At 39.4% G+C, this 15,452-nt stretch overlaps 1 protein-coding gene across 1 annotated transcript; it reads right to left on the reverse strand.

Annotated features, from left to right (window-relative positions):
- Positions 1–1,775: 1,775 nt before the first annotated feature.
- parn (poly(A)-specific ribonuclease (deadenylation nuclease)) lies at positions 1,776–12,525 on the reverse strand. The gene is made up of 26 exons (XM_083935564.1): positions 12,497–12,525; positions 12,189–12,266; positions 12,018–12,097; positions 10,833–10,900; positions 9,807–9,888; positions 9,568–9,628; positions 9,182–9,347; positions 8,526–8,588; positions 8,390–8,428; positions 8,262–8,304; positions 8,097–8,177; positions 7,892–7,948; positions 7,328–7,405; positions 7,169–7,212; positions 7,032–7,074; positions 6,651–6,726; positions 6,449–6,559; positions 6,286–6,355; positions 6,143–6,198; positions 5,523–5,609; positions 5,340–5,414; positions 5,071–5,245; positions 4,812–4,939; positions 3,914–3,980; positions 3,669–3,829; positions 1,776–2,591 (listed from the first exon to the last, which is right to left on the reverse strand). Exons 1-26 carry the CDS (start codon positions 12,513–12,515, stop codon positions 2,545–2,547), a joined length of 2,055 nt encoding a protein of 684 aa, XP_083791690.1. The 5' UTR covers positions 12,516–12,525; the 3' UTR covers positions 1,776–2,544.
- Between the last annotated feature and the right edge of the window lie 2,927 nt (positions 12,526–15,452).

Genomic DNA, 15,452 nt, shown 5'->3' on the forward strand with positions numbered 1-15,452 from the left:
GACTTGCGCCTAACTGGTCTCACTACTCAAAGCGCTTTCACAGTGTTTGTCACATTTACCCATATGGCAATAGACATCTACATACTATCTAATCCATGGGTGTCAAACTGATCCAGTAAAGGGCCGTGTGGCTGCAGGTTTTAATTCCAACCAATCAAAAACACACCTGGTCCAACAAAACAACTGTGTGAAGACAGTTCAGGTGATTGAGTAAGTCGAGTCAGGTGTGTTCTTGATTGGTTGGAATGAAAACCTGCAGCCACACGGCCCTTTACTGGATCAGTTTGACACCCATGATCTAATCTAACCATTCACACCACATTTACATGCCCAAGGACACTTTGACATGTGGACCGGGGAAGGTGGGGATCGAACTGCCAATCTTTTGAATGGAGGACGACCCAATTCCACTGAGCCAAAGACACCCCTTCTCATACGGTGACTCAAAATGTCCTGCAAAACTCAAAAAGTCCCCTGGCATTACTTTTTCACAGAAGTGTGACTGACTGGAAGAAGACTTATTCTGGATGGTAGATCTGAGAAATTTGGATCATTACAAAGTGTCAATGTAATTTGTTCATTTGACATTTGTGGCCCACCAGGTTCAGCTCTGTCCTCTGCAGGGGCGGAAACAGTAACAGAACACTAACATACTTCACTTAAAAGGACTATAGTATTTTTAAAACAAGTAATTATACACATTTTCTCATTTAATTCTTTATCTATTTCAACATGAACTGTTTTACAGGGATTCCTGGTCTCCTTTGTTTAAAAAGGATCATTTGAAATGTGCTGAAAGTCCCTAGAGCTCATTTTTAAATCATGGGGGACACGTAATGTTACATTAGATTCTGGTCTTACCAAAAATTTAACTGGACCTGTAAATAAGGGCATGTGGATGCAGGAATTGGGGCGAGGTGATGATTTTAATGTAAATGTATTGTGATTAAATAAGACACATAATTACATCTATATAAATTAAAAGCACAAGCTAAAAAATGTTTTAAGGAAAATCTAATGTGAAATGGTTTAAGACTTTTTTGCACTGAAGTTCTTAATCAAATGAGAACACACACATTTTTAATATGTTTGGTATTAAATCCACACAGTATACAAAAATATGTCTTACCATGTGGTTTTTTCGTATAGACCAGGGGTGTCCAACCCTGCTCCTGGAGAGTCACTGCCCTGCATGTTTTAAGATTCTCCCTGCTCTGACAGACCTGGGTCTAATGATGTGCTCCTATCAATCAGCTGAAGCTTGTCACAGGTTTGAGAAACATTCGAGTCAGGTGTGTTGGAGCAGGGAAAAACCTAGAACATGCAGGGCAGTAGCTCTCAAGGAGCAGGATTGGGCACCCCTGGTATAGACTGTTTGTTTATAGAATTACCAGAGAACATGTTATGTCGCGATATCGATATATACACACACACAGTATATTATGGAGCTATGAAATAACTTATACCTGGATTGAAGATTTTGGCCACATCCTCCAGCCCTCGCAAGAGTGTTTAACTACTTCTGATTAGAGAACATTTGATACATAATGTGACAGTTCAATGACTAAATGTGTGGCGAACGCCCCTCAAGTCATTTGGGGTGAGTTTGGGAACAGAGAAACCGAAAACAGAGCTACTAAGAAACATTCTTTAATTTTTCCCCTTTTCCAGGGAAATAGTTAAGTATTTTTAAACTTTTATCTTATACAAAACTGTAGACGTCTTCTTAACGTTACACTTTTTGCATTAAAACATACTTTTGACATTGTTGCAGGTCGACAGTTACAAAACATTAAACACAAAAAAAGGTAAAGAAAAATAATTCTGTACAAAAAGAAAACAAACAAGCACCTCTCATGAAGGATCAAAATGCCACCGATAATAAACATCACATTATCATTGATAAGCTTATATTAGAAGTTTGATAAAACAGAGGAAGTTGCCAGAATTTATACACTTTAAAAATGGGAAAAATAATATTTGACTGCATTTAAAATACTAAGTAACCCAGATGCTGTCAACTACAGGAGCCGTCTGGTGCCATTTTATCTCTTACAATTTATGAAATGGACTCACGGGGATACAAAGACATATGCACTCATATGCACAACTCACTCAGCAAATACAAGAATGATGGAGGTGACGCGTTGTTAAAAATTATGATTTCTACGTGACAGCACGGCTGTGGTGGCAGATTCCAGTCTGAGCACAAACGAACATTTCTGGAGTTTTTGATTTTAAGATTACGGTGAAGAATGTGTGCGAGTGCGTTTACCCAGAGGAGTTGCCTGCTCCTCCGATACAAGATCAAAATATGGCAGCTGTCGTTATGGCTTGTGTTCTCTCTTACAATAGTCCAGTCATGAAGCTTGGCTGGTAGCTTTGGACACGGTTTCCACAGCTGTCGAGTGAACGAATGAATTCAAGGGCGTGCACAACTCCCAGTGATGTACAACGTTACAGGAAACGCCCCCAAGTGCTAAAGAAGAGACTCTGAGCAGGAGCTCATTGTGGGACAGGGGCCTCTCCACTCCTCGCCTCTCGCTACCAGACTTCTGGGACCTCAAACAGGGATGTCGTAGATTCGGCCGCTGTACAAGAGAGGGACAGGGCCGGGCATGTAAAGATGAGAAGAAGCACAACACCTCCAGTACTTGCGCAAGTTATAATGAAATCTTAAATGGTAGGTTCACACCTTTGAACCCTTAGTTTTCAGGTTTTGGTAAAACTGCTATATATTTTAACCAGACATGTTGTAGAATTATAACACGATTGTTTTCAGGATAAGTTGGGCTACTCAGAAATCCCATCATTCCAATTGTACAATACGTGATGTGGGACAGAATTAGTTTTTTTTATATTTATTTTGAACAATTTCAAGTTCAGTTTTTCCTGTATAGCCACAGTTTAACACCACACACATCTGTACTTAGACTTCTCTTTATTGATCCCATTGACGCCCACAAGGAAGTTGAATACAATATGAATGTAAAGAACGAGTGTCAATGTTGCATCGACATAAGAACCACGTTGATAGCACATTCTGAACCTTAATCCCAGAAAATGAATTGACAAGATGAATCATACAATAACTAGTTTATGAATAGCAGAGAAGGGGTAGGAATTTATAAATATATATACTTCCTCCTACTCTTTTTCAGACTTAAGACTTTAATAGTGTTGGAGATGTGTTTCAATAGGTCTGTGTATAAGTTTATTTATCATTTATTGGAGGACTTTTAAGTTGATGTGTATACACATGGCAGTGTTGGTCGACATGTTTACACATCTTTTTTCTTATTTCCATTTGGGTCATAGGTGTTCTGACACCACATTTCCCTTCATGCTTTGGGTGATGCAAACAGGAAGTGAGTTTTGCCAAAGCCCTGTTGATTTTAGCTATTATGTTTTTACGTTTTATGAAGCTACATTATGGCAAGGCATGCAGCATTAGTTCCTAGCAGTCCTGTGCACACACTGACCATGGATGTACAGTTAACCACTGCATAACATCTCATACTGAAGAAAACATCTGAATGTGATCATGGAAGCAAGATCTGAGTTATAAGGAGCTTCTTTTATGATTTCTTAGACATTCACCCTCTTAACAACGGTCTGAGTGAGGGCTTATAAACACTTTCAGTCAGCTTGACACAGTTCAAACCCACCTTCAGGCTTCTTTTTCTTGTTCTTTTGACCTTTCCGCCTGTGGACTGTCGTGGCTTGTTGCCAGGTGACCGTCCCCTCAGTATCATTGCCTTCAGGACTTTCCTTGTCCTCCGCCTCATCGTCAGGGACTGGACTTGACCCCGCTGAATCTGATATGTCTCTGCAGGGCACAACAAACGTTAAGATACTTGACTCACAGCAAACAGAATAAAAGTGACAGCACGATCACATCCATTTTACTTACGCCGTCTTTAACCATCCTTCTGAGGTCTTGCTCTCGATCGCTTCTGCGTTTGCCTGTCCGCTTTTGTCTAAGGAGAAAAAACAGGACATGAGTTTTTAAATACACAGCATGTATGTATCCCTTTAAAACCAAGACATATTAGGGAAATAACAGAACCAATTTACTAAAACATTTATAGTGGAAAATAGACATTGTGAGATTACAAAAAAAAATATTTTTGATTGCTTTGATTTGAGACTCAAACAATGACAACAGAGCGGAGCTACAAACGAATCCACTGGGATTGCCCGCAAATCAACAAGTATTGGTAATGAATTTTTTAATTGACAGATCTGTAAAGAGTTTCTCCACAAAGAACCACGCAAAAGCATCACGTTAAATCTTGAGTTTACAAGTTACATACTCAGACGTTTCTTGGAAATAAGTTTAGTAAGTGTATAGAAAAAAAAAATGGATAAAAAGGACTAAAGAAATCTTAGTCGACTACGAACAAAACAACCGATTAGTTGATTAATGGACGAAAAGCAAGAAGAATTTGTTACTATTATTTAATGTAAATTAAACAATCATGATTTAAATGACTTTGTGCTTCCTCATTTGAAATTAAATGCAAAACTTTCCAGAAGAAATAGGCGTAGACAATATTGTCAACCACGAATACATTCGACCTGTCAATTCTGCAGAAGGTGGCCAATAATAAAATACTGTATATTTGACATTAAACAGATGACGAAGCAACCCTGGACTAATCTCATTGGTTGTGATGATTATTTATGATGCCACCCGTGTGCTACCTCAGGGTACACAGAGTCTCTGCGGAGTACTTTTCTTGGGTTAACCTTCTGCATGTTACCACACTGTAGCAGGAAAGAACATTTGGCTGCATGCGTTCACACACCATCAGTTTTCATCTTCTTGCTGCTTGTGCTATCCGGGTACGAGGATTGACTCCAGCCGTCTGTAATTTCAGCATCTCCAGTCCCATGCTCTCCCTGAATGGGACTGATGCTGCGTTTCCTCAAACCCCTACAACAGAAAAATAGGTCATACATACATTAATATAAATAGAAACTGAATATCTGCAGAAACTCTATGAGAGAGTGGTAAATGCACTGAATGACATGTGGTTAATGTAGTGTACATTAGCACAGGCATACCTGGGGTATCCAAAACCAGCAGAAGTAGCGGAGGTGTAGTGAGGTTTCGTCCAGCTGTCCTCTCCCCAAGATTTTGGCGTCGGTACGACTTTCTCCTTGTCCTGCTGCTTTCCCTGGATGTACTCTGCATATGTCTGGATCTTGTAGCTCTCTGCATAGCGGCTGGTGTTCATAGCTGCGTGATGAGACCAAGACGTTAATAGATTGCGTCAACAGTTTTTTTCCTGTCTGTGGTGTGTGTGCGCACTCAGCCGGGGTGGGAAACTCACCGATCTGTACCTGGTCCGTCTGACTTAGAGACACGAATGCTGACACGTCATCTATCCAGGAAACCTGGATGTTTCCTGAGTGGACAGGAAGCAGGAACAGAAGTAGAAAGTGAGCGATAAACAATGGGTCACACCTGTGTGCAAGCAGAATTAACAGGAAAAAAAAAAAAAATCACGTCTTACCAAAGGCACTAAAGAGCTGGTAGAGATCACTGGTCTTCCATTCTTTTGGGAAGGTGACGTACAGGACATGGTCTCGTTTAGGTTGCACTGCAGGAACAGACAGAAAATCAGCAACAGGTGAGGCGGAGTTGTCATGGTGGTTCAAATTTAAAGCAAAATCGAAAGCCCAAGTTAACAAGCCCCTGCAGGCTAACATACACAGCTAAGTTGATAGAATGGCCTCTGGCTTTGTTTTGGTGGTTTCTTGTAAAGTGCACATATACATCCTGGGGCACAAAAAAACCCCACACATGTTCCTTTTAATAATAATTGCTAGGGCATGACCAATATGGGAGTTTTGAGACCAATACTCTAGGGAAAAAAGATTCACTGATAACCAATATGACAGCCGATATAGTGCACATATAGTTAACGTTATGTTATCTGCTTTTGTAATCTTTCTTTGTGCATTATCGTCACCAATCTGGCAGCAGGAAGGAATGTGCATCGTTGTGTAAATACAAACAAAATACACTCCATGGTGCTACGTGTGTTCTCCGCTGGGTTCCTTTAGAATTTGGCAACATTTCCAGGTATGTATTCTAACATGAAGCCCTGCTGTGCTACATTATCATACTCACAATCTGGTCCTGTGATGTTGAGGTAGGGGATATCTATTATCCTCATCAGGAAAAGCCTTGGGAACAAAAGAAAGAACCATGATTTATTTTTAGATTTAAAGCAGTTAATGAAAGAAAGAATCAAAGTTAATTTCATTTCTTACTTGTTGAAGAAAGGCTCAATTAGCTTAGAGCGAGCAGGGATGTACGCTTTGGGCGGAGTCAGGAAGGCGCCTGTAAAAAGAGTGTTGAGCAGACTTTAGTTTTACATGCCTTTTCACTTTTTTTTAAATTTGCAAACAGGATCAGTATGATTGTGTGCATTACCCAGGTAGTTGGCCATTGAGATGAAGCAGAGGCCAGTGATGTAGGCATCGTACCCGGCCTCGTGGAGCTGTCCCTGGGCTGTGTCATAACTGCGGAACCCCTCTGCAGTTTCTGATGTGGAGTACAAAAATCAGATGAATAAATAAAAAATGGTGTTGGCAGGATTTTGTAGGTTCAGGTAAACGACAGTGTATTTACTTACCAACTTGTGGTGATTTAAAGGGGCCCTCCTTCAACCGTTTCTCCAACTCTGCCAGAGACGTGTTGTTGATCAGCTCCTGAAACACAAAGGTAAAATAAATGTTCACTCATCTGATTTAGCCATTGTTTTAAAAATATATTACTGTAGTGCTCCTGATTTGATTGGCGCTCTGACTAGGAATGCAACTTGAACACCGATTCTGCCACTGCTGTAGGCGTTATCTTGTGAAAAAAGGCCCAACCAGTTTCAACCTTGAAAAAGCTGAATACTTATAACTACAATAATGTCCAATCAGCAACTTTTTTTAAACCTTCCTAAAACATCTTAATCACCAGCAAAGTATTATTATTATATTATACAGGACTGAAGGAACTCATTTACCTTAAAGGGCTGAGTGGAAGCCATCAGCTTTGTGTCCAAAAGTCTGCAAGTGAATGGATTAGATTACCAATTAAGTGTTATATTCAACAAGAACTACAGAACAGCATTTGTTTTGAAGAGAAGTAAACAAACCTTACCGTGGGAAGACACACATTGTGACCTCTTTAAAGTCGACAAGATCCTAAAGAAAAGAGCATTCGCACCAAAAAACTCATAAATCACATGACAAACTGCCATTTCATGAAGCCAAAAAAGGTTCAGCATCTAAAATATCCATCCATCATATCACTTTTTACCTCTGGCAGAGGGCAGTAGAACTGATGGATGGTGTGCATCACATCCAGCAGCATGTTGTGGCCAACCACAAGTTTACTCTGTGTGTCAGATGAAACACAAGATACAAGTCAGATTTTTTAACACTTTAACACTTGCAAAAATGTCCCGTTGTGATGCAATAAAACACGAGTAATGTATTCCAACTGCTAATGAATGCATTTAAAATACAATTGCTAAGATTTAAAGTAGGGCTGGGCAATAATTAAGTAATTTATTACCTTACATTACAATGAAATCATATCGAGATACACAATTAAGTTGCCTAAAATTGACACAACAAGCACATACAAACTCAAGTTTCAAGAATATACAACGTGAAATATTTTGGGTTACTATTTTGCATTAAAATTCTTAATAAAATACTCATTTAATTCACACAAATAGACTTTACCATGTGGTTATTTCACCATATATGTATTGAATTACCAGAGAACATGCTATATCATTCCATGTCCAGCCCTAGATTAGTGCAATTCAGAACGTGGAGCAGATAAATAGTGGACTGAAAAATAATTGCGACTCACAGATTTAGAGATGGCGTGGACGACCCTGGAGAAGCCAACTGCATCATTGAGCTCCTCCTGTTGGGGGTAAAGAAGTGTGGGGCAAAAATATTAGATAGTCAAAAAATAGTGCCTCCTCATGTGTTCGTACACTCAGAACACTCACTATAAAATGAAGAATGTGACCAACACTTTAATTTAATGTCCATCTTGAAGCCAAACTCACCTGCTCTCTCTCCAGTTTCTGCTGTTCCCTCCTCTTCCTCTCCTCGTCATCCACTTTGCTGACCTGGATGTATCGCTCCTTCTGCACACATGCAAAATAATCAATGCTTTACATATTCAACACAAGGTAGAATTAGATGACAGGAAAAAATATATATATTCTTACCTTTTCTGTTTCTATAGTTTCCACATGAAGCCCCTTTGGAAATCTGTGAAAACAAGAAAAATATTATTATTATTATTTTTAAATCCAACAAAAAAACAATAATTGCAAAAGTGTTGAGTGACACTCACTTCCAGTTCAGCGTCTGGTATATCAGCTTTCTCTGAAACCTGGTGAGGCAATATAAAGGTCAGTAAAAATAAAGAAAATCATGAGGAATACAAATTGAATGAAGGTGTAATGTTTCTGAAAGAAGAGCTAGATCACCCGGTGCATGGATCCAAGTCCAGAGTCTTCTCAGAGTTCGTGAAGAGGGCCTCGACCTTTCCTCTGTGGGGAAAATGGTAGAAATGATCAAAACACAAAAGGGGCAGGCACTAATATAACTGTGTAAAAATGTATGTTCCTGTTCTTAGATCCCTCAGGGAATGTCCAGTTATACCAAAGCCAACTGAGAGGATTAACCAAGGAAAGGTAACCAGGGGGGGAGCCACCTCCGCTGGCTCATATTCGTATGGAATAAAAAAAAATACAACATACAACTAGAGCTGTAACTATTAGTCAATGAGCAACAATGGCAGAAAATGCTGTTTTTCAACCTGTCACATTTAGAAATATCCTGCTTCTCTGTTTAGTGAGTGAATATCTGAGTTTTGGACGAAGACATCACCTTCGATTTTAAAGAATCCTGGATGGAAATTTCTCATCATTTTCTGACATTTTATAGACCCAATGATCATTTCTAAAAATAAAAAAATTGGTCAATTAAATATTTGACAATGCAAATCATCATTAGTTGCAACCGTATGCACAACCATGACAGTATCCACACCTCTTAATCATTATGGTCTGAAACAACAGTCACATTACTGCCTCTAATGCACATGTTTACACACACAGTGCTCCCACATGTATCCACTTACATCACCCTGTTGATGAAGTCTTTATGTTCCTCAGGGACGTGGGCGGGTCCTTTGGAGGATGGGGAGATGAAGGATGGCGTTCCTATACCGTTCGCATGTTGATTTCTCCTCTCCTCTGTCTGCTCCCTCAGCTGGACTTCCTCCTCTTGGTTTAGGTACGGGATTCCTTTAAAAACCAAGACAAGCCACAATCATATGTCTTTCTATTGACCTGAAGATCTACGGCGTCTATACACATTCACTGTCCTGGACAACTGCAAAGCCTAACGCTCTGCAAGATGAGCAAGTTATTAGTTGAGTTAAAAAGTACACAACTATAAACTCAGTCAAATATAGGAGGGTAAAAAAAAAGAAGGTATTTCACAGTCACTCTGCGACGTACTCACCATTACAGAACACTTTGTTGAAGTCGAATCCCTGACTGGCCAGGAAGTCAATACTGGAACTCTGAAATGACAGATGATTTTCCATTTTCACAACTTTCAAACCAAAAGCTTTGCCATCGTTTTATAACTGAACAGACATTTTTAAAAAGGAACCATCATTTTTAAACCATTCAAGTAACTTTCACTATTAAAACTCACTGAAGCAATGCCAATAATCCTGAGGAGCAACACTGACTTACCTGACAGATGAACTTTACGTCGGGGGACGTCCTATTGAACGGTTTTGGGAATATATAAAAGTTAAAAGACTTTGTGATATACCTGCAGAGATGGGAATACACGAAACAGAACAACAGAGGATTAGTGAAATCATCCCAGCTGCTCTGAGTTTTTCAATAACCTGCAGGAAAGTCACACGAAGCTGAATCAATTCCATAATTATCTAGTTGTCAAATGTTTTTGCATAAAACCCAACAATAGCATTTGGGGAAATCTATATAAATGGTTTATTGTTTGGACCATTTTAAGTTGAATGTAAAATAGATAAAGTGTGCTTAACATCAAGACTCAAGGATTAAGGGGTAAATATTAGCTGCTAGGGCCATATTAACCCCACAAGTTTTCAATGCTTGAATCCTACCTGGTCTGTTGTGAAATAATTTGATTTTGCACATAATTTAGAAATGCACATCAGAAAGTCAAAATCTGAGTAAATGATGGCTCCAAGGGAAGCCTGGATTTTGACTTTGGGACCCTCTGGAAGACAGGGCCTAAAGATCTGGTAATAAAGCAGAAACCACTTTATGGTCCTGATGATGTCCATTGATATATTGTGAGTGTGTTGCATGTTCACAACAACAAAACATTAAATTAGTTAAACTAGCTTTTGGGGCATCACAAGCTCTGGGAACTCAGAGCTGTTGCCTATCTAGTAATCCAGCCATGCTTAAATCAGAAGATGGTACAGGGACTGGGAGTATTGTGAGTGAACACACGCACATCCAGTTTATTACATCCAGGGTTGGAGTCCAAAAACTGTCCCCAAAAGGACGAGTTGGCCTTTTCTTTTTATCGTTACCTGACAATGAACCAGTTTGGTCTTGAAACATTACACACAGAGTTTTGATGAGCAAATGACCAGGATGACAGGTTTGTTTCTCTGTGTGCTGTGCTGTCCTGCACTGTGTGTAGATGGATGACAATGTATCCCCAAATATGCAATGTCAGATCAAAGGTTTTACATTTGTGCAGCAGATGTAACTCACTTTGACTTTGTCTGGTCATACGTGAATGTACATAATCCAAACTGGAACAGCAGAAAGTCCATGGAGTGCTGGTGGACAGAAAGAAAGAGTTGACATGAGATGATAAGCTGGAGGGAAAGCAGGATTCATTGTATGGAGAACTTAACGTGACTTAAGTCTCAAAAAAGTACAGGCATGAATAAATACAGGAACAAATACTTTGACACAGAGGGGAGCTGTTTCTCCACAGTACAGTTTAGGGGCAGAATGCAGACAGTTTATACACATATGGACAAACACAACAGGATAAACATGTAGACAGAGTAAGGCTACAGAGTTTTTTTATCTTGGCCTTTTTTGAGGGCTGCTATGGCTGCAGGCATTTGCCATAGTGGGCCCTCCTGCACACCAGGGGCCTAAACCTGCGTCCTTAGGGCATGATTGTGAAGTGGCAGTTGAGTGGGAGTGTGTTGTCCGCGAGATAGCCTTGAGATTGAGCTCTGACAGTGTGGGTGTGGGGAGAACAATTCACTTGGCAGCTATGTTTGTGACAGGTGTGAGTTTGACCCGTTTTTTTGAAGCAGGTAGAACAGTGGAGCAGGATTGGCTGAATAATACTCAATATAAGAGCAGGAGGAGATGGGGGGGCAACAGAGTCCATTGAGTTTACAGATTGGCATGCAGTCTACGATGGCTCCTTTTCTGAATGACCCTGGTGTGCTTGTCAAAAGTGAGTTTATTGTCCAGTGTGAGTCTGAGGTGTTCAAAGCCGTCAACTGACTCAATACATGCCGAAATAAATGAATGAATTTATCAATGAATCAATGCATGAATAGATTAGACCTCCTACCTCATTAACATAAGGTCTGTCAATTTAAATTTGAGTTTTTATCTAATATATTTGAAGTCTGTAGTATAATATTTGTTGTTTGTATATCTGGAGTTTTGTAACTTAAATAATTTCCCCTTGGGCTAATTAAAGTATTTCTGATGGACCCAAAAATAAATAAATGTAGGTGAACAAAACTGCAGGAATAAATGTAAAGCATTCATTTATTTATGCATTTACTTATTTATTAATTTAACTATGATATGTATCCAATTATCTCAGCATTTATATATGCATTTCTGTATTTATGCATTTATTTATGGGTGTTTAGTCCTCCATAGCATTGGAAAGCTGCAGTAAATCCCAGCCCTGCTTACCTTCTTAAGCTTCGTGTACCGCTCCTCCGGTGTGTCCAGCCCGTTGGTGAGTGCACTGACATTAGGACCGTCGCTTATCCCTAAAAAACATAAACACATCACAGTTAATCTGCACACATAGGTGGATGATTCAACCTCAATTTCTGCTAAAATCTCTTTAAAAACAGTTACCTGAAAATTCCCCATCGATGGCAAGGAAGTCGGCCTCCTCTATGGCGCTGTACACGGTGTTTAAACTGTCTTTATAATCTGGATACAAGGAGGAAAGTGCATTCACGTCAGTAGCTGCGTTAGCATGAGGAGGAGAGCGTGCTAACCACCACAGCTACCCAGCTAGCTGCTAGTAGCACAAAAAGCTAATGCGTTAAATAGTCTTGTCCGTTTTAAATATATATATCAGGTCACTTCTCTGTTGTGCGTTTTCACGACGTTTATAGTGAAATGAAGGTTAAGTGAACAAAACGTGGCTGGTTACTTACTTTGGCGTGTCACCTCCATCCCTGCACAATGACTGAACCCGGCTGACAGCTAACGTTAGCTTAGCATACGTCAACTGGCTTTTAACCGTTTTACAAACACTTCCGGGGCCTCAATTTTTTTGGTATTAATGTATTTATTTATTTATTTTATTCAATAGTTCACAATACAAATCTTATAGGCTTAACATAGTTTCTCAAAATTATACAATTTGAAACTGAAAATGTAAAAAAAAGATAATTATTTTATTTCTATCTGGGCTCAGATTAAATGCAAAGTCTGATAAATATTCATTATTCATTATTTTTTTCTATTTAATCACATATAAAGATTATAAGAAAATGGATAAATCTCGCAGGAAAATTAAATTAAGGCTTGCATATCTGGATTATTAGCATCTATTCTGTATTTATTTTTTTAATGAATCATAATACACTCTACAGGCGACACGGTGGTGTGGTGGTTAGCACTGTCGCCTCACAGCAAGAGGGTTCCTGGTTCGAATCACGGCCGGGGCCCTTCTGTGTGCATGTTCTCCCCGTGTCTGCGTGGGTTTTCTCCGGGTTCTCCGGTTTCCTCCCACAGTCCAAAGACGTGCAGGTGTTCGGTTCATTGATGACTCTAAAATTGCCCGTAGGTGTGAATGGTTGTCTGTCTCTGTTCGTCTCTATGTGTCCTGTGATAGACTGGCGTCCTGTCCAGGGTGTACCCCGCTTCACGCCCGATGTCAGCTGGGATCAGCTCCAGCCCCCTGCGACCCCGACAGGGACAAGAGGTTGAAGATGAGTGAATGAATGAATGAATAATACACTCTACGCTTGATATTCATACATACATACATATAGTTAGTATATTATTTGTCCCCTTCAGTTCTTTTTCACAGCACAGGCTCTTCTGCAGACAGACATTAGTGGCACATGAAAAACACAGCACATACATATTTCAGAGAAACATTCACTTATGCAGTTGGTGGTTCATGGGAGACTCACATTGTTGCATACATTTATCTGTGAGGTTTTGTTTTGTTGATTGTTTTGATGGCTGCTAGAACGGGCTTTGGTGCACCTCATGGTACCATACCTTCTGCCAGAGGGAAGGAGTGATAAGCAGCGGTTGAGTGGGCGAGTAATGTCCAGGGTTACTTCATGAGCGATGCGTGTGATGGCCTTGTTGTTTAGTTCCTGCAGATTCGGGGTGTGCAGTCTGATTATTTTGGTGGCAGTATTGGTTATCTGAGTGAGTCTGTTGTGATTTTTTACAGTGAGCAGATTGAAGAAGCACGTGAAACAGTTCTGTAGCATGGGTTGAACAATGCTGGTGTACAGTAGCAGGAGTGGATCGGGGGCAACATGAAGTCCTTTTAGTTTGCACACTGCTGACAGTCTCTGGTTTCCTTTTTGTGGATGTCTGTTGTGTGGCGTTCAAAGGTGAGGTTGTTGTCGATGATGATTGTTGATGGATTGGTGGGGTTGTGGGGAACCAAAGACCATTTCTTTTGCTTTGCTGACAATATATATATATATATTATATTATATATATATGTTCTACAGCTGTTTGTGTACCATTGTTTGTGAGAATTTGCAAATAAAGTTGTGAAAAAAACACCTCCAGAGCCCCAGTTTTTTTGTATTTATTTTGTGTTTATCATTTTACTTCTTTACTTCCTTTTTCATTGTGTATTTAAGAACTCTTTCTTCTTAAGCGTCATCATAATGTAAGATTGTAATGTCCATTAAAAGAAAAAATGACAAGCTTCACACACACACACACACACACACACACACACACACACACACACACACACACACACACACACACACACACACACACACACACACACACACACACACACACACACAGCAAAGAGTACGTCCATAGAGCAAAAAAATAATCCTTAGATTTTATCTCCACCATGCACACCCACACAGTAAGATCAAAATACTACTCATAATTCAAAATGTCTTCTTGTTCGCCTATATTTAATATTATATAATAATATATTATTATGTACAAATTCACCAATACAGATAGATCCAATACGTCTGTGCGATATAAGTCGGTTTGACAGGTCTCTAGAAAAGTATCCGCAAAAACTGCCTTCCCTGTCGGCTGTTGCCGCGGCTCACGGTTGCATCCGTTACATAACTTTAAGTTCCTGATGAGATTAAGGTGGTGTCTCTGAAGTCAGGCTGACGGTAGAGCTGCCACTGAGCTTCTGCAATTATTACCCACAGTTCATAGTCTAAGCTGAACATAAAGAAAATGTCTTCATGGGGAACGCAGGTGGGGGGTGAGATGTTCTCTCCATTGAAATGCAAAGATGACATTTCAAAAAGTACAGACAGGAGGAGTTTTTATTTTCTTTAATGGAGGGAAGCAGGAAAGGACTTCAGCTTTTATGTCTAATATTTGCTCCAGGGGTCTAATTTTGTAGAAAAAATATATATATTGACAGTATTTTATATGTAGCCCAATACAAATATGTTATAGCCTTTAAATTTAAAGCATTTAAACACCTAATAGAAATCTATATTATATTACTGTTTACCAAATACAGCTGCGTGCAACAAGCTGAATTATATGCCTTTTTATTATTATTATTATTATGTATTAGTTTTTTACTGCCTTGTAGGCTTGGATGTAGAAATCCTATACATTCCCTCTAGATTATTATTTATATTATTTTCATACGATAACAAGCAGAGGAGAATATAATTACAAAATCTGTAGTTCAAAGTTCAAAATTATTCTATAAAAGCATCTCACTTACAGTAAAAACAAACATGAGAATGACAAAGAGCTGAGCACAACATGGTGACAAATGCTTACATAAGTGATAAATGACAAGGAAAACACATTTAATCATAGGCTTGATGAGTGGAAGTGAGAGTGGGAGGGAGAATTAACTATTTTGATATGTTACTCTGTGTGTGCGTGTGTGTGTGTGTGTGCGTGTGC

The sequence above is a fragment of the Echiichthys vipera genome, assembly GCF_963691815.1.
Source record: "Echiichthys vipera genome assembly, chromosome: 2".
Lineage (NCBI taxonomy): Eukaryota > Metazoa > Chordata > Actinopteri > Perciformes > Trachinidae > Echiichthys > Echiichthys vipera.